The sequence below is a fragment of the Mastigoproctus giganteus genome, chromosome 9, assembly GCF_048544385.1.
Source record: "Mastigoproctus giganteus isolate SK-2022 chromosome 9, ASM4854438v1, whole genome shotgun sequence".
NCBI lineage: Eukaryota > Metazoa > Arthropoda > Arachnida > Uropygi > Thelyphonidae > Mastigoproctus > Mastigoproctus giganteus.
This window is the reverse complement of record NC_143583.1, coordinates 176,647,905-176,673,587: the sequence shown is the minus strand read 5'-3', so window position 1 is coordinate 176,673,587 and position 25,683 is coordinate 176,647,905. Positions and strand designations below refer to the sequence as shown.

The following is a 25,683-nucleotide window of genomic DNA, read 5'->3' as shown; positions in this document are numbered from 1 at the left end:
TAAAACACTAAAAAAAGATAGAAACCCAATAAAATTGCTAACACAGGTGGTGTAAACATCTTAAATTTCTAATAAATAAATAAATATTACAGTAAATATAGCATTTTACCTTGACAAGATATGAAGTTTGCTTGTTTGAAGTGGGTGTGTGGTGAAGGACTGTAACTGGTGAGTTATAGCGAAAAGCTAGAAGGAGGGTTATCATTCTTAGGACGAAATGTTGTTATACTTGATGTGGAAGGGTGTGATTCACTGTCTTGATTTTCTTTCTTCTGTGCTGGTTTAAAATAGCTATCTAGCTTTTGTTGCTTTTCCTGCCTCCTTCCATAAGGGGCTGCCTGTGTGGTTCCAAATGGGTCCGATGCCACCAAGCACTATCCTGCTACGTTCAGGATACATCATTACAATCATTATCTTCAATCCACTGCAGGTGCTTTTCAATTCCACTTAAAGCAGCTGATAACTCTGCTGTTTTAAGTTCTCGTGGGGCAGCCTGCCGGACTTCGTCGCCATCCTCATCTGACTTTCCACTTGACTGGCTGCAACAAATTGTTGCAAGTCTTCAGTAGATAGATCCTCATTGTGAGACTCTATAAACTCTTCTACATCTTCATTTTCTACTTACTCAAAACCAACTTCTTTTGCAAGAGCAACACAACCTGCTTTGATTTGTTTTAGTTGCTCTGAAGGTTCAATGTCTTCAAAATAAGAATTAAATGAGGGATAAGTTTCAGCCACAAAATTCAAGCAGTCTTGTTACATCATTCCAGGCTTCTACAATCATATCAATGGCAACTTTGATGTTAAATCTCTTTCAAAATTCTATAACAGTTTGTGCCTTGTCACCTTCAGTAGTAGCAATTAACATCTTGAATGTTCACCTTAAATAGTAAGCCTAAATGCTGCTATCACACCCTGGGCAAGGGACTGTAGTATAGAGATTGTGTTCAGAGGTAAAAAGATGAATTTGATATTCGGAGAGAGTTCAGCAACCGTCTGAGGATGGCTTGATGTGTTATCAAGAATTATTAGAATTTTAAAATCAAAGTTCTTCTTGCAATAATTCTTGAAAGCGTCATGGTAAGCTTCAACTAAAATATCAGTCAGTATTTGCCCAGTCATCCAACCTTTCTTGCTATACCTATAGCAAACACCAAGGCTGGATTTCACAATTCTTTTTAATGCTCGCGCATTGGCAAAGTGATAAATCACTACTGGTTTTAACTTTGTCTCCACTGGCATTGGCGGCGAACATCACAGTTAAGCGATCTTTTGCAGCTTTAAATCCTGAGGCATGTGCTTCTGCCTTAGAGATGTAGGTTCTTGAAGGCATACTTTTCCAATAGAGGCTTGTTTCATTCAGGTTGAAAATCTGATCCAATGTGCAGCCTCCGCCTTCAATTATTTTCTGTACCACACGTAGAAATGCCTTTGCAGCTTCCTCATCTGCACTCGTGGCTTCGCCAGACAGCTTAACATTGTGAAAAGAGTAGCGGTGTTTGAAGCCACTATACCAGCCACTACTATCATTAAAAGGAGCCACTTCTGCAGTATTTGGTGATTTCTTTTTAAGGTTTTCATATATAGTTAGTGCTTTCTCTTTCACTGCAAGAAAGCTTGCTCCCGATTTGTTTTTGGTTTGGTCTTTAATCCATATGCTTAGCAGCCTTTCCATTTCTTCTATTTCTTTAGGTCTTGATTTAATTGGCTTTGCGGCACTTGAAGTTGTTCCAGCTATACACGTAGCTTTTATTTTTGCTGCATTTGTGCAATGTGAATTCACTTAAGCCCGTTGCTCTAGAGATATCACATGTTCTCTGATTTCTTTCAAAATGTTTTATTATTTCAAGTTTCTCTTCTATACTCAACGCTTTCCTTTTGCACTCACTGCATTGCTTCTTGGAACCAGGATGCTTATCCATGTTTGGGATGCTGTACGAATATATCACTTTTTATAAAGTGATAAACACAGCATACACATTTATAAACACAGCATGCACAAAAGAGAAGATTATGAAAATTTGTTTTTTATATGATAGAAGAGGAAGGGAAAACACATCTCATCATAACGTTAAAACCCACAGAATTCCAGCTATCACTATTACTGGAAATGCATTAAGATTGAGTTTACTACCTGTTTATAATTAGACTGTGTAACAGAAAAGCCCAATAAACTGGGAATTGCAACTTGTTTTTATTGTTTTATGGTAGTGATCTTCAGAAATGTGCTCCCCACTTGTGCTATCCCATCTCATGAAATTTCTGTTTGAACAAAAAATCTTGTGAATACACCGAATGATAACAGTGTCTCCGACCAATATAATTACAGTAAATGGGAAATATAGCTCTCACACATTCGACGTTTGACATTTCTAATGCTTCGTAAACTTGTATATATTGCTGCGTAGGTCACTACATTCAGCTTGGTGCTGGGTTTTATGTTCACCTGGTGTTACTCGCAGATGAAATTGCACATGAACCAACACGAAAATCGAGTTATAGTCACATTGTTCCCTAATATATCAGTCGGATTGGAGCAAATTTGTGTTGTCGAAATTTGCGTTATAGCAGAGCTGACTGTACAATTAATAAATTTGATGAATTTGAGGTGGTGGTGAAGGCATCAACAGCTGATGTTGGGATATCAGAGAAATGATGTCACACGGAGATAAGAAATGCAGAATTGGAATTTGGGGAGTACAATGTGTACAGAAAGGATGGAGAGGAGAGAAGGGGTGATACTGTTAGTTAAGAAACACATAAAATCTAAGAAAGTGCATCCAGTTGACATGGGTGGACAGTGCCGTGATGAGTCAGTTTGGTGTGACATAAGCACTGGGAAACTAAGTTAAGAGTAGGAGTGTGTTATAGGCATAATGGCTCTGATGGGTACAATGAACAACTGTACAGGGAAATAAAGTTGCCAGTAAATTGGATTGTTTTATAATAGGGGATTTTAACTTCCCAGATGTAGACTGGAACTTGTGGGTTGTTCACTCACACACTAGCAAGACTTCTCTGGATTTATTGGATGATTGTTTCCTACATCATGTTCGAGAGGCATCTAGAGAGAGAGAGAGAGAGAGAGAGTAATTAATACTCTTGATCTGATTATCAGCAGTGATTCTTCATGCAGTAAGAATCAACAAATAAAGGAACTACTAGGCTGCAGTGATCATAGTGTACTGATGTTGGATTTACTTAAAAGATGTAACTACTATTAGGGGTAAAGGGAAAGGTTTTTTCCTTTTGTAAAGGTGGCTACAGTAGTCTCAGATTTTTTTAGAATTCTATACAGTGGGACCAACTGATGATGTTACTAACAGCAAATTCTAAATGGGAAGCATTCAAGGAATTAATCTTGAAAGCTATCAGGCTTTTCATACCAACTAAGAAATACTGTTCAAGGTTTAGGCCCAAATGGATGTCAGATGACCTAATGAGACAGAGAAGAAAAATGCATGGAAGGCATTTTTCTTCTCTGTCAGAAGAAAAATTATCAGAAGGCATCAATGCTTATGGTAGATATAAGATAGTCTGTAATCAAGTCACAAAGGCTATTAGGCAAGCAAAGGCAGATTATGAGAAATCTTTGGCAAACAATGCAAAGAAAAACAGTAAAGACTTCTTTACTTGTGTAAACAGTAACAGGAAGGGGTAGAATCAGATTGACATGCAACAGGATCTAGATAATTTGGGCAGATGGGCTAAGAAGTGGCAACTGAAGTTTAATCTTGACAAATGCAAAGTACTGCATATGGGTAGAAGTAACCCCAGAGAAACGTACCAACTGTGTGGTACTACACTTAAGGTGGTAGAAAATGAAAAAGACCTGGGAGTAATTGTGCAGGCAGATATGAAGTTTTCTGAGCAATGCAGACAGGCTGCCAGGGCAGGTCATGGGGTTTTGTCAATGATATATAGGAATTTTGCCAGCAGGGAAAAGGAGGTGATTATCCCTCTGTATAAGGCAATGGTCAGGCCACGCCTTGAGTACTGCGCACAGGTCTGGAGGCCTCATTTTAGGAAGGATGTAGATTTACTTGAGTGTGTACAGAGAAGGGCAACAAGATTGATGAGGGGAATGAAGGGATCCTCTTACCAAGAGAGGCTTAAGTTCTGCAAATTGCGGTGGCTGGAGACTAGGCACCTGCGCGGTGATCTGATTGAGGTATATAAGGCCTTGAATGGGTTGAGCACGCTGAATTCTGATGGGATCCTTCCACTTGTTCAGATTACGAACCTAAGGGGGCATAAATTCAAATTAAGAAAAGACAGATGTAGAATAGATGTGCGGAAATTTGCCTTTAGCCAACTGGTGGTTAATTGCTGGAACAAACTTCCATCTGTCGTTGTGGAAGTTGATAGGTTGAATAAATTTAAGGAGGAACTGGACAGTCATTTGGAGAGAATGGTTTGATTTTTTTTTTTTTTTTTTTTGTTGGCTGATGCTGCATAAGCTCATACATTTGCTTTCTTGCATCACATGCCACTACTACTACATCAACGGTTCGATTGTTGATGAACTTGCTGAGGTAGCTAACAAACTGAATGAGTATTTTGCATCTACGTTTACACATGAGGAAGAGGAGGTCTGTAGATAAGTGGAGGCCAGAAACTTATCAAACTCTGGCAGGGAGCTAAATTATTTTGTAATAACTGACAGTAAAGTGGAGGAGAAATTGTCGAAATTGAACATAAGAAGGGCACCTGGGGTGGATGGGATCTATCCAATTATATTAAAGGAAGTAAGCAAACCCTTAGCCATAATTATGAAAGCTTCCTAGGACTCAGGGGAGGTCCTCATGGACTGGAAATGTGCAAATGTGTCCCCAATTCACAAAGGAGGATCAAAGGATGATATGAGTAATTACAGACCTGTTAGTCTAGCTTCTGTTCCATGGAAAATAATGGAGTCATCGGTTAAGGAAACAATGCAGGCTCATCTAGACAAGACTGCAGTTATAGTTCAGATGCAGCATGGGTTTGTTAAGGGGAAGTCTTGTCTGACAAATTTGATTGGATACTATGATGTGGTGAGAAAGGAACTGGATGCAAAAAATAATTTTGATATCATATATTTGAATTTTAAGAAAGCTTTTGCTACTATGGCACATGGAAGGCTACTGTACAAATTGGAGCAGTATGGTATTAAGGGCAATTTGCTACAATGGATAAAAGGATGGTTGAGTGGGAGAAGACAGAGAGTGGTTATCAATGGACACTGCTCTTCATGGACTAACGCTATTAGTGGAGTCCCCAAGGGTTCAGTGTTAGGACCATTGTTGTTTTCGGTATTTATCAATGATACTGATGAAGGTATATATCAGGGTTAAATACAAAGTTTTCAGATGATACAAAGGTTGGCATGATTGATAAAAACAGTAATGGTAGTATGCTACTACAATGGGATCTGGAAAATTGAGCAGATGGGCTGGGAGGTGGCAATGAAGTTTAACATTGACAAATGTAAAGTAGTGCATATGGGTAGCAGTAACCCCATAGGTGGTACTACACTCAGGATAGTGGAAAATGAAAAGGACCCGGGGGTAATTGTGTAGTCATATATGAAGTTTTCTGAGCAATGCAGACAGGCTGCAAGAGTAGCTTATGGTGTATTGTCAGTGATATACAGCAGTTTTGCTAGCAGGGATAAGGGGGTGATTGTCCCCTTGTATAAGGCAATGGTCAGGCCACACCTTGAGTACCGTGTACAGGTCTTGAAGCCTCGTTTTAGGAAAGGTTTAGAGCTGCTGGAACGAGTACGGAGAAGGGCAACGAGATTTGTGAGTGGAACAAAGGGTTGGTGTTACCAAGAAAGGCTTAAATTCTGCAAATTGCAGATTCTGGAGACTGGGCACCTGCAAGGTGATCTAATTGAGGTGCATATGGCCTTGAATCGTTTGAGCAATCTCAGTGCTAATGGGAGTCTATCTCATGCTCAGATTACTCACATGAGTGGACATAAATTCAAATTGAGGAAAGACAATTGTAGGATAAATGTGCGGAAATTTGCCTTTAGCCAGCAGGCGGTTGATAATAGGAACAAACTTCCATTTGTTGTAGTGGAGGTCAACAACTTAAATAAGTTTAAGGCAGAACTAGACAAACATTTGGAGTGAATGGATCGGTGAAATGGGTGTGTTTTTTTTTTTTTTTTTTTTTTTGGCTAATGCTTATAACCTTGCTTTCTTGCATCATATGTCTCTACTAATGCTAATCTTTGATGGACTTTCTACCAAAGAAAGAAATTGGCCAAAGGCCATTCATGAAAGGCTTGTGCACTGAAGGTCCACTATTGCCATACACAACCACCATCCTTTCACCGTGACTGTGTAGGGCATTTCTTTATGGCATTGACCCATTTCCTTCTTTGGTGAGAAAATTGATGACCGAACAATGCTACTATTTCAACAAAGCCATTATTTGATACAGGTGTCTTCCTTTTTTCTGTTACAGCAGCACAACCTAAAAAACATAGTATGTTAAAAATCAGTACAATTCAAGTTAATGTAGGAACACGATAAATCATAAATCATTGAAATGTAACTGGGAAGTACCTTAGGTAGATAATTTATTGAATGCCCCCTCACACGTGCAGTCAGCTTAAGGGCATATATAATATGTCTGTATATTGCATGGGTTCTCAGGTCAATTTGCTAGACAAAAAACCTCAGTTTACAGGAGAAAAAAATCATACTACCCTTGCCTCAGACTGATCAACTCTGCCATATTGTGAAAAATATTCATAAATATTCCTTGCATCGTTAATAGGATTCAAACTTTTTTTTTCCAACCTGGTGTGGGGAGGATGGTGATTATACCAACTCTGTTACCCTCGAGGGCTCTGAATTGATGTTATATTCTTTCTGAACTTTGCACTCAGTGCTTCAAAATTACAAATTGAATCAACAATAAAAATAATCTTTTATCACAAAACTGAAAGAAGAACATCATTAAAAGTTTCCCAAAAATTTCAGTTATAAAGAATATGAACTTAGGATTACATTCATCGTGGTAAATTTAAAATTACTGTATAATTTAAAGCTTATCATCATATACACAAAATCATCTGTATTTTTGTTTCTTACTGTCTGTATTTACTTCTTGCTGTCCCTGCCCAATGGGCAGTGCAGTAAGTGAAAGAGTTTTCTGCAACTGAATTTCTTATACAGCTGAACCCAGAAACTGCTGGTGTCCTGTTTCTGCACCGCCACTTAAAATTTGAAAACATTATGAATGTTTGTTTTTTTTTTTTAATTATATATTATTTGTTATTTTTATGTATTACATACAGTGCGCTAAAATACTAATATTATTGATTGATTTATTTTAATTTAAAACTAATTATGCATTGCTACTGACATGTAAAAAATTTATTAAAAGTTTTCTTAATGTCTTTTTTGTTATTTACGAGTTGGGTTTTGGGTACAATGTGGGTTGGTTCAAGTGCAATTATAGTTGGGGGGGGTGGACAGATGGGACTTGTTACCCCATTAACCATGCGTATAAGTGTATTTGTATAAGGTCTATCTAAAAAAAACATAAAAACCTCATCGTCATGCCTCCCCTTACAATGATATCTCAATACAATAATGTCTGAAGTTCATTTTAGAATTTTTCAGTACGACATCACAATCATACTTCCTGAAGTTACTACTGCAGTAAGTATGATTGCAACAATAAAAGTATTTGTCAAATGACTGTGAGAATACAAGTGTTTATCATATGACTGCAACAATACAAGTATTTGTCATATGACGGTAACAATACAAATATTTGTCAACAATTTCTTTTTTCATCTCACATTTTCGTTACATTCCATTGTTAGGTTCCCCTAACAGCTGCATATGTCATTTCAACTACAAGATCAGATGTATACTTGCGATTGCAAGTATACATCTCTTACTTGTCTTCCAGAAATTATGAAAATTCACACATGTTCAATAAAATATTTACAATACAAAAGCTCTTTTATTTCATAATCAATATACAAATCAAAATATCTAAAAGAAACGCAAAGGATGTTTCACATAAACCATCTACCGCTCATGCTCTGCATATGCACAAATTTTTTATTCGTCTTTTTTTTTAACAACTCAGGAAATAAAGGATACATTTTGTCCTGATAAAATTTTAATATTGCAAATAAAAAATAACATCAGATATTTCCCATATCACAAATAACAACTATTACAAAACATTCCACAGTATAAAAACAAATATTACATGAAAAACAATTATTACACAAATATTCAAGAAAAATTTATTCTAAAAATTGCCATATGCAATTTACTTTATTAATATTTGTTGTCGATCTGCTTTGCTCAATAGCTGAGTGATGATTACAGAGGAATGATTTGACATAGCGATCCGGATCAAATTGAAGCAATGATTTTCCAATTAGATCATAATAATCTGTAACATGTTTAATTGTCAACATTATTCATTCATTCACTGAAAGCTCGCTCAGCTTCATCACTGCTAATTGCAATGGTTTCAAAAATATTTCTGGCTTTGTTAATTGAAAGGGGAATTTCACTCAGTTTTAAAGCTAAATTGTCTTTGACAAAATCTTTAAAATGATTAATTTCTATTTCATATTTTAAATTTCTTATTTGGTTTTCACCAATCGACCACTGAGAAGAAAAGTTTTCATATTCCACAATTTCAGGTAGCATATTTATAAAATTTATTTCAATTCCTCATCGTCAGTGGAATCATTATTTAATTTAAAATCGCTCTGTTGCATTAATAACTTATCCTTTAAGGATTAAACAATGTATTTAATAACTTGTCACGAGGTAATATTTTAAATGTGTTCTTACTTTCGAATTTGATTCCTTCAAATTCTTTCCACTTCAACATGATCAATTTTAGCGTCATAATTTCTTTTGGAATTTTTCAAATTAGAAATAGCATATGTAGTTCGAATAATTAATAACATACACATATAAGTTATAAATCCAGTTTAATGTAAGAATACAAATATATACTAACAGTAGCTTTCGAGACGCGTGTCTCTTCATCAACTGACATTTAAATACAAAATACAACGGATAAGTGCAATGAGCTGAGTGAGGCACGTTAATCATGCGTCATTGTTGTTGCACGGACGTGCGCTGCTTTCTACCCACTGATCATCTAGCACTAAAACGGCTGTCTCTAGGATGGGGTGTAGACGTATGCCTTTTTGGCGATTTAATGCCTTTGGATTGTTTACTATGTTGAGTGACTCTAGCCATAGGCGGTGGCGAAAGTGTCGTGAGTGGTCTACTATTTCAAAGTCACGTTTGGGGGTCAAGATCGTGGTTGGTGGCCCAAAAATGTTCTGCGACCGCGGACTAGTCAGTTTCGGCAAGCCGGATTGCTCTGTCGTGTTCCGTAAGGCGATCTTGGAGATGCCTTGATGTTTCTCCTATGTAGCAACTGCTACAGTCTCTACAGGTGATGCGATATATTACATTGCTGTGTAAGACAGGTGTGACAGGGGTCTTCACACTGGAGACAAGTGAACGTAGGTTCCTGCAGGGTAATTGCACACATTTGATGTTGTAATTTCTAAGGACCTTCGAGATCCGTCTCGAAAGCTACTGTTAGTATATATTTGTATTCTTACATTAAACTGGATTTATAACTTTTACGTGTATGTTATTAAAACCATGGACCCCAGTACACCAGGCCCATTCGTTACTATTCGAATAATTAATTTATCTGCTTTTACCATAGTGATTCTGTAAAGCTTCTGAAAGGTAAGAGAGCTCCTGCAGGATTTCGATCATTAGTGCTAAATCGTTAAGAAATTCCACATTAAAAAGTCAGTTTAATAATCCCGAAAATTTAACTTCTGATTCAAAATGTTTGCATAAAGCGGGATAATTCCTTCAACCCGCAATTGCCGTCCGCGAGCTACAAGCTGCTCATTGTGGCCTGAACACACGACCGATTTTTATAGTTTCCACATCAGAGTTCTTTAGCAATAATCCTTAATTCATGCCGGTTTTTTTGGAATTTGGTGATATAATGCATACATTTTTTTGTTTTTTAATTATTGCCTGTATGCCATTATATTTTAGAACATTTTCTGCACAGGGAAAGGCTTGAAGAAGTTTCAAAATCTGCCAACATTTCATCTTCGTAGAGTTCATATAATATCTTAGTTAACCTCAATCCCCCCTTACGTTGCTACTGTCACTAGTTCTTTGAATACAGTGCAAAATGTCAGAATCACACGGATATTCAGCTACTGTGACCATGTAAACATAGACAGGAGAAATTTACTGGAAAGTGTAGATCACTCGCTTCTCTGAAAAACATATGCCTGTTTGTCAGAGTAAAGGGGAACCACCACACAGGTTGACCAGAGGCTATTGTCTGTGTTGGGAATCTTCTTAATCCTCTGACTGGCTATGGAAAGCACATTGACGAGTGCGACTTCTAGGTATATGACTGCAGGTTTTAGGAACACACACTAACATTGTGAAACGGTAATCCCTTTCACCCTTAATTTACACTTTCTAATTGTGTAAAGACCCAAGGTGAGAACAATGCATACAGAGTTGTCTCATAATCCATTCATTACATGGAAATTTTCTTTGTTCAATGGAAACTATTTTAAATGTAATTACAAAGGGGAAAATCAAAAAAATTCACTATAAAGAAGTTGGTTAAACAGAGGTCCAACTAATAAAATTAAAAATGAGGCAATTTTAAAATACATAACTGATCGAATGCTGGGGAAGGTGTCCCGCTTGTCCCATGTAGTTTCGTCTCTGGATACTCAATAATTGAATTCAGGATTTAATTTGTAAAATAAATGATCATCTCAACAATGGGCTTGCAAAGCTCACCACTGTATATATTTTATTTTTTTATTTTTTGAGTAATTGGCAATAAAATCGAGAATTAATTCTTGGTAGATTTGGTAATACACCAAGCACGAAACTTGGCAACCATGGTGTCAGTTGTCAAGCATTACTTGGGTATAGATGAGATGCCTGGAATTGCAGTAACCCTTTCATAATCCATAATCAGTATCTCATAACTCATTATTGCATATCATTATATTAAAAAATAAAATTTAAGACAATTTAATTTCCCCAGAATTTTCGAATTCCCAGGAAAATGGGATCCTGGATTCCCGGGAAAGAAGCCTTAATTGGAGTTTCTGTTGTTTGTGTATTGTGAGTGGTAATATTTTGCAGATAAACTGTCAAGTTTTACTCATAGAACATCATTAGTGTTTACTATAATTATGAAAAATGGAAGACTATGGCTTTATAAAAAATGAACACAACAAATTAAAGGGTGGATTAGTAGACTTGGTCATTATCTTTGAAGCTAACTTACATGCATTTAAATAGAAATTCTTTATCCCACCATATTATTTAACAAAATTCAAGTCTATTTTGTGATAACCTAAAGATGTGTAATATAAAGAATTGTAACTTATCATGCCCTTTAAAACTAATTTGACTTGTATTCACATTCTTTGTCAACTAATCTGTTTCAGATGTGAATGCTGCCGAAATGAACTCTTCACATTCATCCCTACTTCCTCAATTGGGTACTGAATTATTGAAGTACATGGAAGAATGTTGTGAAGGTGAAAAAGAAAAAATCTTGTAAACCATTATCATTGCAGAATAATGTGAAGTTATCTTCCCTGTTGGATGAAGTGCAAGATGATGGCAATTTTGGCAAAACTTACCTCTCCTTTGTAGAAAGTGAAAGCAGTGATGAAGAACAGGGCCATGTGGGGGGGGGGGGGAGAGGACATGTGCCACCCAAAAAATTCAGAATTAAAGAAGCTCTGTTGTATTGCCAAATATTTGGAAATAATATATTGTCATTTTTTGTGATTAATATGTATTATTATTCACATGCCTTCCTAATATTCAAATAAAGATAATCAAACATTATTCCTAGGTCTATCTAATCGTTCCTAGGTCTATCTAAAAAAAAAAAAAAAAAAAAAAACCACTCAAAAACCTGGTCGCCATCCTCTTCCCCCTTACGATGATACCTGGATACAATGCTGATGAAGAGTATGTAAAAATGAAGGAAAAAAAAGGCTCATTAAAGAAGGTAAAATGGAAAATAAGGAATATTTTCAAGATAGTAATAACTGATATTTTAGATCTTGATATGTGGGCTAAATCAGTTAACTGAAAATCAATCCATTTTCGATCATTTAAAAAATGTTCACTGCTCTCCTTTAGCTTCTTTTTTTTTTTGAAAAAGGAACTTATAGTGAAGAAGAAAATAACGTTGAAGCTCTTTCACCAGTGGTTTCTATAGACAATAATACTGCAGACATTGAAAAGAAACCCGTAGATTGAGAGCCTGGTTCTAAACAAATTGAAAGACAGTGGACAAGGAAAGTTCGTAAAGAAAGGAAAGAAAAAAAAGAATGCTGGGAAAGCATACTTTATGAAGGAAGAGAAATCAAGTCACTAAAAGAATGTGGAAACAAGTGTTACTTATTCTTATACAGGAAAGTGCAGAGTGCCATTTTTGATGAGTACTGGAACCTGGGTTCCTGAGATGAGAGTGGCTTTAGCTGCACATATCAGTACCATAGATAAAGTTGTCACCTGAAAAAGAAAACCTGATGACTCCAAAACAAGACAAGTTACTAATGAATGTTTTTTTTTTTTCCCCAGCTCCATGGAATCAGAAATACTGTGTGTAAGGACTTTCAGTAAAACTCTTCATAAAAAAGAAAAGTATATAAGGTGCATTCTGAAGAACAAGTCATTAAGTACATCTGATATTACAACACCTGATCAACAGGGTAAGCTTTCTATAGTTAGAAGAAGATTGAAGAAGTAAGAACCCATATACAATCTTTCCCCTCTCTTGAAGGTCATTATACAAGAAGGAAAAATGATAAGAAATATCTTCCTTCTCATTTAAATATTCCTATCATGTTATAATCTGTATTGTGAAAAGACCCAGAACCCGGTGCCTATAAAACTGTATGATGAGTTCCACAACATGAACTTGTTTAAAAAAACCAAAAATTGACACTTGTCGCAGATATGACACCCTTAAAAAAAAATTAAAGTAGCAATGGAAACCTCAAATGAAACAAATAAATCTGAAGCAGAAAATGCATTGAAAGCCCACTAATAAATGCAGACCTGGCATATGAATTCAAAAGGGACCAAGATGTAGCGAAGAATGATAAAAAAAATCACGTTTGACCTGCAGTAGTGTCTACCAATGGCATTTGTTTGTTCTTTGGTTGCATTTTACAAATGCCATTTGTGAACATTCAATTTAACTATGCATGACACAGAAACTGTCAAATCCACAAATTTCATGTGGGACGAAGCTGTAGCAGGGAGAGGAGCTAACGAAATTGCATCTTGCTTGTACCACCTTTTAAGTAGTTTTCCAGAAGATGTTAAAGACCATGGTTAATTTTCCTTATTTTACTGCAATTAATCATAAATTTTGATCTTGGGTCACACACACACACACACACACACATTGGACAGGCATTTGGAGGGAATGGTGTGATTTTTTTTTTTTTTTTTTTGGCTGATGCTGCATAAGCTCCTACACTTGCTTTCTTGCATCATGTGCCACTACTACTACACACACACACACACACACACACACACACACACACACACACACAGAGTTTGATGTGGATTACACCCTAATCAAGAAGAAAAAGAAAAGTCTTCCATTTCTCATAAACCACCCTCATGACTGGTATTGGCTAGTTAAAATCTACAGGAAAGAAACAACTTACTGAGCACGAGATGACAGAAGACAATTTCTTTGATTTCACATCCTTATTGAAAAAAAACTTTAGTTGCTAAGAAAGATAACAAGGAATGTGAACCATTTAAGTGGCACAATGTATGTGGCAATATCTTAAAGAAGGAACTTGTACCTCTTATGTTCCATGACTTTAAATAAAAGTTAAAAACAACAGCTCATGTTTGTGCATCGACCGTGATTTAGAGCAGTGGTCTCCAAAGTTGGGTGCGCGAGATGATCCATGGGGTGCACGAGATAAACCACAATAAATAAATATTTATTAATTATGAAAACTTAATGTTTTTCAAAACTTAATTGAAAATAAAAATTATAAATAAAAATTTTTTATACTTCAATATGTGGCTTTGTTTGTTTGCACGGCTTTATTTGATCATGCTGTCTGTTTCGCCCATGTCCGAAACGAAGTAGCCACGTGCTCTCTGCTGGCTCAAAGTATATCTTCTAACCTTGTTTAACTTACTGAACAGATGTAGATCAAGAAAGGATGGATTGTGCTTGCAGCTATCGCTGAGCTGTACTGCCGTCATGAGCATCATAGCTGTATTTGTCTGTAGGCTATTGTTACTTACGGAATTGTGTTTATATTTTAAAAACACCACGGTAAGAATCTTCACATGTATTTATCACCAGAGCTTGGAAGCATTTAAATAATATTAAATATTTTTAGTAACTTAAATCCTTTTTATTCTCAGTATCTTGTATTTAAAATGAAAGATAATTTTGAAAAATATTTGGTATCCTTTAGAAAAAGTATTTAAGGTACTTAAAAAGTATTTAAATACTTAAGTATTTTGGGAGTATCCAAGATAATTTAAATTATGTAGATGCTTTCAAGTATTTAAATACTTTTTAAGTATTTAAAACACTTAACAAGTTTTTAAAATACTTTTTTTTAAGGTTTTTGTATTTAGTATTTTAAAATATATTTGAAAAAAAGTATCTTGTATTTAAAATACTTTTAATAAAGATCTTTCCCAGTTCTGTTTATAACATGTTAATTCACTAATTAAATTGATTTCACATTAGACACCACCACAAAATAGACAGCTGGCTTATTAAGATAGGTACAAAGAAACCTTGAATTGATACTTCTGCAAACGACCAACAAGAACATACTGAAACTGATATTTTTCCTAGTATGAGCACATCATCAACCACATTGCGAACTAAGAATGATGCTGACTTAATTTTGAATAAGAACCTTTCTTAGAAAATTTGAAATTATCAAGAAGACTTTAAATTTTGGTTTTATATTTATCATCATCACTGATGAACCACATCCCAAATGTGTACTCTGTCTTGAGATATTAGCTAATGATAGCATGGAACCATCACCATTGACAAGACATTTAAAAACTAAGTACCCAGATCATGAAGAAAAACCTTTACAATTTTTTCAACAGCATTTAAAATTATGTATAATCTGACTGCCATTTTGCAAAACTTTAAGAAAATTAATGACAAATGTTTACATGCGTCTCATGAGATTTCCTGCCTTATTGCAAAAGAGAAGCCGCACACCATTGGTGAAACCCTAGTTCTGCTTGCTGCAGTAAGCATGATGGAAATCATACACAGTAAAAAGTGTGCTGACAAACTTAGTCAATTCCATTGTCGGCAAATACCGTTGGAACACAAATAGAAACCATTGCAGATGATTTAAAGATGCAGATAATGGAACAAATAACTCTGTGTGGGAAATTTGCTCTGCAGTTGGACGAAAGTACAGATGTAGCTAACATGTCTCAGCTTTTGGTATTTGTTAGATTCTATTTTAATATTGAAAATACAAGAAGAATATGCTTTTTTGTGAGCCACTCAAAGAAAGGTGTACTGGAGAAGATATATTCTCAACAGTGGACGATTTCTTCAATAAAAACAATTTTGTGGAAAAACTGAGTATTATTACAGATAGAGTGGCTGCTTTGACTGGAACAAAAAAAGATTTAATGGCAAAGTTCTTGAAATAGCACTACAAGTGAAATTCATTCATTGTATCATTCATAGGCAAGTTATTGCAGCAAAGAAATTGAAATCCAAAATACATGAAGTGCTGCAAGATGTGTTTAATGTGGTTAATTTTATTAAAATAAGTCCTTTGAGTTTTCAAAATACTTTGTAATGAGATGGGAAGTGACCATGAAGATCTTTTATATCACAGAGGTATGTTGGTTATTGCACAGTAAAGTTCTCAAAAATGAGTTACAGATTTTTCTTTTAGAAAAAGAGAAAGGTTGCAAATGGGCCATTTTTGTGATGAGATCACTAGTGTGTTATCTTGCAGACATTTTCGAAAAAGTGAACACTCTTAATCTATCTCTCCAAGGTAAAGGTGATGTTTTAAGGATGTGCAAGAAGGTAATTTCTTTTAGAAAAAACTCAATCTGGAGAGAGCAGTTTGAAAAAAGCTATTTGGAAATGTTTCCATCGTTAAGTGATTTTTCTGTTGAAAATGATTTGAATATACTGTATCACTAATAAAAACTAATAAAAACAACTATACTTGGACACTTACAAAAATTGGAAACAGAATTTTCAAATTTGTTTGGAAATATGTCAAACGAAGAATATCAATGGGTTTTAGTCCATTTGTTGAAACCGTAAAGATTCAATATCTACCAATCACTGCCCAAGAACAGCTGATGACATTAAGGAAGATGGAAATTTATGAGCTGAATTTCACAAAAAACCATTGCATAATTTCTGGATGGGTTTGAAAAATGATTATCCTGATTTGGTAAGCAGAGTGAGCAGTGCAATCCTTCCATTTGAATCAACGTACCTATGTGAGGTAACTTTCTCTGCAATGACTATTATTATAACCACTTTTAGAAATAAACTTAACTTGGAAACAGATCTTCAGGTAGCTGTGTCCCAAGATATACCGCAATAATGAAAAATATTCAAGCACATTGTTCCCACTAAAAAGTGCTGTTGATTTGATTTATACCACTTTGTACTTTAATTTCAATTTTGTTTTGTATTTTTGCATCGAATTAGATTGTTGATCTTTTCAAATTATATGTAATTCTAGATATAATGCATATCATGTAAATTTTTCATAAATAAAGCAAATAGTATTACATTACATTTACTACATTTGTTACATTAATGATTTCATATCATTTTGTACTTTGAACTTCAATTTAATTTTGTTTTGTATTTTTTTATTTGTGATCTTTTAAAATTTTTAGATATGCCTTCCATGTAAATGATTTATAAATAAAAAAATATATTAAACTTATATGTTTAATTTTTTATTCCGGGGTGCATGCTAGTTCTTTTAAGTAAAATAAGAGTGGGCAACCAAAAAAAGTTTGGAGACCACTGATTTAGAGGATTTTTTTTGTTTGTGTGTTAATAACATGTTCTATTTTTACTTTGTCCATTTTGGCTTTGACCCATTTGATCAATTTTGTTTTATTAACTTTTCAATAATTAAGTTTTCTAATTGTATTCACTATTTCCCTGATGTACGATATTTCGATTTCATGGCTTCCTTTAATGTTTGCATAATGTATTTTTATTTGATTTATGCTGTTATTTTTAATTGCACTCTTTCATTTTATTAATTTATTCAACAACATTTTATTGAATTTGTGCTTTATGATCAGATTGTTGTTTAAAATAAAATAATATTACATCTACTTGTTAAATTTTGTTTCTATGCTTGCCCTTATTGCAGACTTTTAAGATGATCAAAAGTCACTACCAATAAAATATAAAGGGACAGCCATAGTCGACTAAAATTACACTAATGTAAATTACATTTAAATGTCATAAAAATGTAATAAAATGGGGTTTTATTATATTAACAAATTTATTACATATTTATTAACATATTTATTATAAATGTTTATTATAAATTTTATTTATTATTATAAATAACAAATTTATTAACATTTTATTACATTAAAATCACACTGCAGAAGAAGAATACAAAATAATGATGATATCATATTGTGGAATATGTAGTCAAACATCTTTTTTGCAGAATGTTTTGCAGTTTCTTTTGCTTATCCTGATAAATTAGATATTTTGACTCTTTGACCATCCACCATACAATTATGCTATTAATATATTTTCAGTACATTTTTTTTTCTAGTTTTTATTTATTATATGCAATAATGATTTAGTGCATTATTATTGATATATAAAAAAAAAATTAAGACATTTTCTTAATGGTTTTTTTTTTTTTTTTTTTTACAAATGGTCATTGGGTTTGGGTGAAGTTTCAGTTACTATGGGTGCAAGTCGAATTCGCTGGACCTATACAAGACCCTAATGTGTAGCGCATGACTTCGGAAAAAACATGGAAACAATGTTTTTCATTCACTGCTTGTTATGATTTACTAAGTTCAAACACCGAGTTACATGCTTACAAATTTCTGAAGCTACTTTTGAATTACCCTGCATTTTAAATGATCAATGAAATAAATTATTAAATTCATTTCTTATTTCATTGATTTAACATTTGGTGTTGTTATCAGTACTATTTACAATGATAGAGCACAAGTAACAATTCTTATTCTTCACTTTCTCGTTCTGTTTCCATCATATATGGAAATGATACAATACAGTTCAGTATGGTAAGACAGAAGAACATTATATTTCAACATTTATAAGACTTAAAATGTGAGAATATTCCATGATAGTGATTATATCCTAATTTAATACAGTTAAGTTTTGTGTGTTAGGTAGAAAATATGACTAGTGTGATGTGTACTGAAGTGTTCACAATTGCACCATGTTTTGTATAGCATGCTAATTTTGCCAATTTTTGATACTTTCTTTTAAAGAATGGTAACTATATTATTAGTCATAGTACAGTAATAAAATAATCAATGGAAAAATGTGATTTATTAAGTTTTTAAATGCTTTTTTTTTTTTATTGCAGGATAACTCATTGTCATTTACCCTTCCAAAGCAAATGGTTGTACATTGGCACAGAAAAGGGTAATATCCATGTTGTCAACATTGAGTCCTTTCTACTCTCAGGATATGTGATAAATTGGAACAAAGCCATAGAAATGTTAGCTTGCTATTTTTTACTCATGAAGCTTTTAAATTAAATATAAAATTACTTTTAGCTTCTAATATTAAAGCTTTAAGCCTTAATCTTTCATTAGGAAAATATTTTAACTAAAGAATAAATAGTTAAGTTTAATATTTTTATGACAAGGACAAATATGTATTTAGTAATTATCACATTATTTTATTATTATTATTTTATTTATTTATTTATTTTATTTTATTTTTTTGCTAATGTATAGCTTTTGAGACTGGTTAGTGGTTAATGTTCCCATTTGGCAACATAATTTTGTTGAAAAAGTCACAACAAATAACTAAGTGCAAACTAAAATATTTTTATTTTATTTTTATATAGGCAAAAATATTGAAATATAAAATAGACATACAGGGATTCTGTGTTTTTTCGACATGTTTGGATAAATGCATTTTAAGTAATAAAATAAATCGATCACATGAAATTTTACTTCAGTTTTATCCCTTCACCATAAGGATTTTGGAAGTGAAACACAGGATTCAGTGTAATTGTTGATGAGCTTCTTGTACTGGGATTAGAAACTATACGTGATGAAAATGTTACACTAGATTACAATAATAAAATAATACAAATAACAAAGGAATAGCATAGAACTGTTACAGTTCCTACCATCCTATTGTGGTTACTAGTTCAGAACCTCAGACCAGGAGGGTCATCAGTTTGCTAGCAGGAATTGTAATGTGTCTAATATTTATTTTAATGTACTAACCTAAGTTTAATCTACTCACTATTCTGTATTTAAAATAGAAAGAAATTTATGATTTTTGGAATAGATATCATTTCTTTCTATTTCATTGCAGAGAGTGCGTTCAATGAGTAGATTTTAATCCCTGTAAATTTTGCATTACAATTTGTACCATCCTGTTGTGGTTTCTAGTTTGGAACCTCAAACCAGGATAGTCATCAGTTTGCCAGTAGGAATTGTAAAGTAAAACTGATATATATATATATATATATATATTGTATTAATTTAATGTACTAATCTAAGTTTACTCTACTCACTTAAAATGCTGCTCTGTATTGAAATAGAAAGAAATGATTTTTGGAATTGCTATGATTTCTTTTTATTTCATTGCAGAGCATATTTTCAATGAGATAGTTTGTAATCACTGCAAATTTTGCATCTTATTGTGTTTACTAGTTTGGAACCTAAAACCAGGATAGTTGTCAGTTTGCCGGTAGGAATTGTAATGTGGCACTAATACAACATTTCCCAAACTTTTTTAGTCATGGAACACTTTTCATCTCACAATATATTTACGGAACACTTATGAAACACAAGTTTTACGGGAGCCAAAGCACTGTTTGCTAATATTTTATTACATACAACATACTGTGCATCAGGAGCACCTTTATTTCTGACATACGTAAAGCCGAAATTCAAACAACTGTCATCATACTTTTGTTTTGGTCTTTTATTAGTTGGTTCCTGTTTTTTCACTTTGGATTTTTGGGAACAAAAGGCTGCGATTGTTCATCCTCACTTTGAAGTGTGACAATATTGCATTCGTTTTCATCGATCACAGTTGCAATACTAGAAGTACTTACTTCTCTTTTTAAAGTTCCTTTTTTCAGCCACAAATCCATGGTCATTTATTTTAATATTAATATTTCGAAATACTGATAATTATCAAAAAAAAATTTATACAAGGAAGTAAGTTTACTTATGATAACGGTTCACTTCCTCCTCTCCTTCAGCCTTTATACTTCAGGCTAAATCATATCCGATGCAGTGGAAGTAGGCAGTTTGAATAAATTTAAGGAAGAATTTGACAAATTATTAGAGGGGATGGACAGGTGATGTCCATTTTTTTGGCTGATGTTGTATATACTTCCTTCATTTTGCCAATACTATTACTGAAATAAAATTCAAGAGCCCGCCCTTTACTAATTCTTCTGGTCCAGACAATGTAGCAAATTTTGGTATAAAACCACTGGCATTTATATTATTTACTCTCCTTTGTATACATTCACCATCTAAGCAATATTTGCCTCCTCCATCTTAGCTCAGTTATTACATTATTTGTATATACCAAAAACATGCAGTTCTGGTGTCTAAAAATAGCAGACCTATTTCCATTTTGTTTTTGTTTTTTTTTTTTCTAAAAATGTTCTGGGGGCTCCTTTTTCCGTCCCTCACTTGAAAAATTCTGCCTACTCACTTTTCCTGTATTCTTTATAGGAAAAAAGATTGTTCTACTCCATTATGTGCTGGGAACTATTTTTAGCCTTTGAAACATTCAACATGCTCAGATTTAATTTAGTTAGCTTTTAATAGACCTCCAACATTTTTTGCACCATTTCTGTAGGATTCTTATACTTTGGTTTGATTTGCTTAAAAATCAAACTGATTCTCCAAGGAATGATGAAGTGTATCTTCAAGATCTGGGATAGCCCAAGGGGGGATTCATCTCTTTTCTCCAATTCCTTCCCCACCTTCTGCTCGACATTCCTCTGTCACATTATCACATTTTTATGTTGAACCTCCCCATCCCGAAAGTACAAAAGGTATTAGAACTTGTAGTATTGTGTATGTGTTGAAAAGAGCTAAAAGATTTATTGACATTATACTTGAATTTCTATAAATTATAATTTTGAGAGAAAACACGTGAAGGAACGTTTTCCAAAGAACTGAAGTAGAATGAGTTGTGTTTAGGCTGTTTCAGAAAAAAGAGTGAGGATATACATCACACACACACACACACACACACACATACATGGAGAAAGGGAGAGAAAGAGGGGGAAATGTTTGTAAGAGGTCATTAATTATCCTGGCTGCCCTCTTTTGGATAGAGAGTCTAGAAAGGGTTTAGAAGCACTATCCCAGATGTAGGAAACAGTATTCCATGGTATGGTCGATTTGAGATTTGTATTGAGTCAACAGCTATTTAGAACATAGAAACAAGAAAGTAAACCCAGTTATAAATTAAATGTGGTGTAATGAAATAAACACTTTGTATCACATAGAAATTGCTGTAATGATGGAGAGGTGCTGCCTGTAGTTAGCAAAAAATTAAAAAAATGAAACCACCTAATGAAAAAGAAAAATAAGTAAATATTAAATAAGATATTAGAATCAACAAGCAACAGTCTACACTCACTGAGGAAAGCAAAGCAGCCTGATATCCTGCTTAAAGTGACCTCCAAGGTGCCAGTTGAGTTCCCAATTTCATAATAACTGCTTCTTTTTTTTTTTTTTTTTGGTAGTTGTTGGCGCATAGGCTTCTGTGGCCATAATGCACCTCCCAAGGTTTTTGCAGTACTTTGATCCAAGCCCGAGGCGGGAATCGAACCCGCAACCTTTGGGTTGCCAGGCAGGCACTTTACCCACCCGGCTAGCCCGGTCGGCTAATAACTGCTTCATTACAGCCATTGTACTAGTGGAGCAGTTGTAAAATTGGCTGTACATTTTTATGGAGGTATTTAGACTTGATCTGACAGTGTGTGTAAACACATCAACATGTGGGCCACAGTCATCTAATGAAAGCCCTATAATAGGGCCTACTGAACTTATAAAGGTGTGTGCTACACTTTCTTTCTCTCTCTCTCTCTCTCTCTCTCTCTCTCTCTCTCTCTCTCTCTGCACACACACACACACACACACTCACACAAAAGCATGTCCATGCTTTGCATACAAATGACTAGATCTGCAAAATTTCTGTTGCTTCCCATATCAACAGTAGTTTTCTTAATATTCTGGTTATTTCTTTTTTGGTTTTTGATTGAGCTGTTGAATGATTATGATTTCAACTCCATACACTTTTTCATGAGTGAGTTTATATGTAGGCCCTGTGGAGCAAGTTTTTTCAACATTTTCCAAAACTTGAAAATTTTTCAAAATGAAACCTTTGTACATAAATGCCTTTAAGTTTTTATTTTATCTTGGTTGCCAATATTAAGGTGAAATTATTTAAAAAATCAAAATGCAATTTGTACAGAAAAATAATTACAAAAAAATCATTAATATCTATATAATATCGGTGTAGATACACCATAGATAACTCTTAAGAAACTACGATGATGGTAGTGTGGGAGGCATAATTTGCTCTGTATCTCATATTGTGCTCTTCCTTCACAATGAGTTGCCATGGTATTGCATTACCTCGAATAAGTAATGCTTCACTAATAGAGAAAACTATTGTTACTTATTCTCAGTGAGTACCACCACCCAGATGGCACCGTTTCAAAGCTATTGGCCTATCATCGGTGGGTGGACAGGTACCCTGGTATTGCAGACATGACAACCCAGTTGTGAAGATAATCATACAATATGAGAGATGCCAAAAGGTTTATATGATCATATTTAAACATAACTAAATGCACAAGGCATAATGCATTTAGAGTAAGAGTTTAACATCCATATAATATTGGTGTAGATACACCATAGATAACTCTTAAGAAACTACGACAGTGGTAGTGTGGGAGGCATCACATTTGCTCTGTATTGCACACTAGCATCGTCGTAGTTTCTTAAGAGTTATCTATGGTGTATTTACACCAGTATATGGATATTAAATTCTTACTCTTAATGCATTATGCCTTGTGCATTTAGTTATTTTTAAATATTATCATATAAACCTTTTGGCATCTCTCATATTGTGTGATTATCTTCACAACTGGGTTGTCGTGTCTGCAATATAGGAAAACTTTTGAAGGTATCCATTACCCCACCACCTTTGTGAACATGGGACCTTTACACCTCGTGCTGCCAACAGAAGACGACCAAGATCTACGACTCTTGAAGTAGAGGAGGAGATTTTGGATGTTGTTCATGCCGCTCCTGGAATCAGCACACGCTGTTTGTTTTCCTGTCTGGACATCTTCGTTCTGGGAACCTTTTGTGATACAAACGACAAGCCCCCAGAGCATTGCCGTTCTCCAAACCATACATAAAGTGCATATCCACTTGCTCCTGATTTGACTACATTGTCAGAATGGAAAACCACCAGATTCTGTCAGTACCTTGTGATGCACGTGTGATCCATTTGCACGTGTCACACCTCAATGATAAAATCAAGAAATTCACGTCTTCGGTGATTATAATCTCCAAAAAATAATGGGGACTTAACAAAAGAACGATATCACTGTATTACAAGACTATCTTCTTGCCAATTGTTGCTTATGCGGCTGGTGTGTGGTCGGGAACAGTGATTAAAGTAAGAATAAAAAACAAACTCATGTCATTACAAAGATCTATGTTGTTGGCCCTATTGCATGCCCCGAGGACGGTATCTACGGCTGTGCTACAGGTGATTGCTGGATCTATTCTTCTTGATCTTTACATTGCATATCGTGGAACGTTATATGCTATGAGAAAAGAAATCTGCCAATTATTTGGACATTTCCATTAACTTGGATGCCAGTGTTAAGGAGGAGAAACTTAGAATATGGAATGGACTAATTGAGATTTGGAGGAATCGGTGGATTTCCTCGGAGGTGGGAGAAATAACTAGGAACATTATTCCTGCTGCAGATTTTGCTACTTCTAAAACAGTTTCGTCATGGTTTTGTCCTTCAGTGTTCACCAACTATGTGCTGGCAGGACAAGGGTCCTTTCGAGACAAATTATGTTCATGGGGTCTGGAACCAGATCCATGGTGTTCTTGTGGTGAGGCAGAAACTTGGCTGCATACACTGTTTTATTGCCCATTTTATAATGTTGAGAGGTGTCGTCTTTTCGAACTGATTCCCGATCTTGCTGAAAACAAAGTGCAGGAGTTTGTGAACGGAGTGTCTAATTTTCAGGCATTGCAGGTTTTTGCTGCTGCAGTGTTCTCTAAGAGATCAATTATAAGGAACCTATCAGAAAATGAACTGGCAGTATACACTGAGAGTTTTGCTTGAATGCATCTGGGCTTGGGAGCCTCAGACCTGGAAGCTTTACATCAGGTCTTGGGCTCCTGAGTATGTACCACTACGGTGGGTTTTTTTTTTTCTGGTTCTTGGGTTTGGGTGGCCCAAGACTGGAAAGCTGGCACCCAATAGTATTGCACTTTCTCTGTTGGGTGTAGAATTGTGCTTTGGCATTACAGCTAACAATAGTAGAAACAGGTCCAGCTCCACGTGCCGGGGACTGGCATCAGTTGGCAGCTGCCTCCTGATGGCAAAGTGACCTGACATTAACAAAACACTAAACACACAAACACTTCTTTAATACATTTTAATCTTTCCTATACAAAATGATGTATTAATTTTAGATACTAGCATTGAAAATTGTAAACATCTCAAAATTTTCTTGTTTTGAATTCTATTTCTTAGCTATTTATCAGAAATACAGTTTTCTGTATTTCTTTAAATGTACTAGGTGGAGATGGGCATATGCCTAGAAACCACCCCGACACACACACACACACACACACACACACACACACACACACACACACACACACACACACACACACACACAGTACCTTGTGATGAAGGAAATCACCTGTGGGAGATAAGACATACCAGTTAATAACTCAGGAACCAAGCATTTCCGGAACTATGTTGATATAAAATATTTTTATTGTCTATATATGAGGAACTCGTTCTTGAAGTTATGCCATGTATTTTTGAGACACCTTGTATAATACTATGTTCTACATTTATTTATGCATCACTTTACTCAGTGTCATCAGCTTCTGGAGCTGAGTCATTTACTTTTGTAAGCCAAATCAGGAAACAGGTGGCTGACAGGTGTGATCACCTCTTCCTCCAGTGATTTTAAAATCTAATTAATTTCATTTGCTATCCACTACAAATGTATCTACAATTACTTAGAAACACAAATAAAAGCAGCATTTACCAGAAGATTTTTAAGGTATTTTGAAACATTTGAA

The 25,683-nt window shown here is 34.6% G+C and overlaps 1 protein-coding gene across 5 annotated transcripts in view; it reads left to right on the top strand.

The window, feature by feature from the left end:
• The window catches only part of LOC150080903 (syntaxin-binding protein 5-like), a 795,970-nt gene that overhangs the window by 170,784 nt on the left and 599,503 nt on the right, over positions 1–25,683 (top strand). For all 5 annotated transcript variants that reach the window (XM_090381037.1, XM_090381035.1, XM_090381034.1 and 2 more), the window contains exon 5: positions 18,695–18,829. In XM_090381037.1, the coding sequence (XP_090237163.1) occupies positions 18,695–18,829 (135 nt within the window). The remainder of the gene's footprint in view (positions 1–18,694; positions 18,830–25,683) is intronic.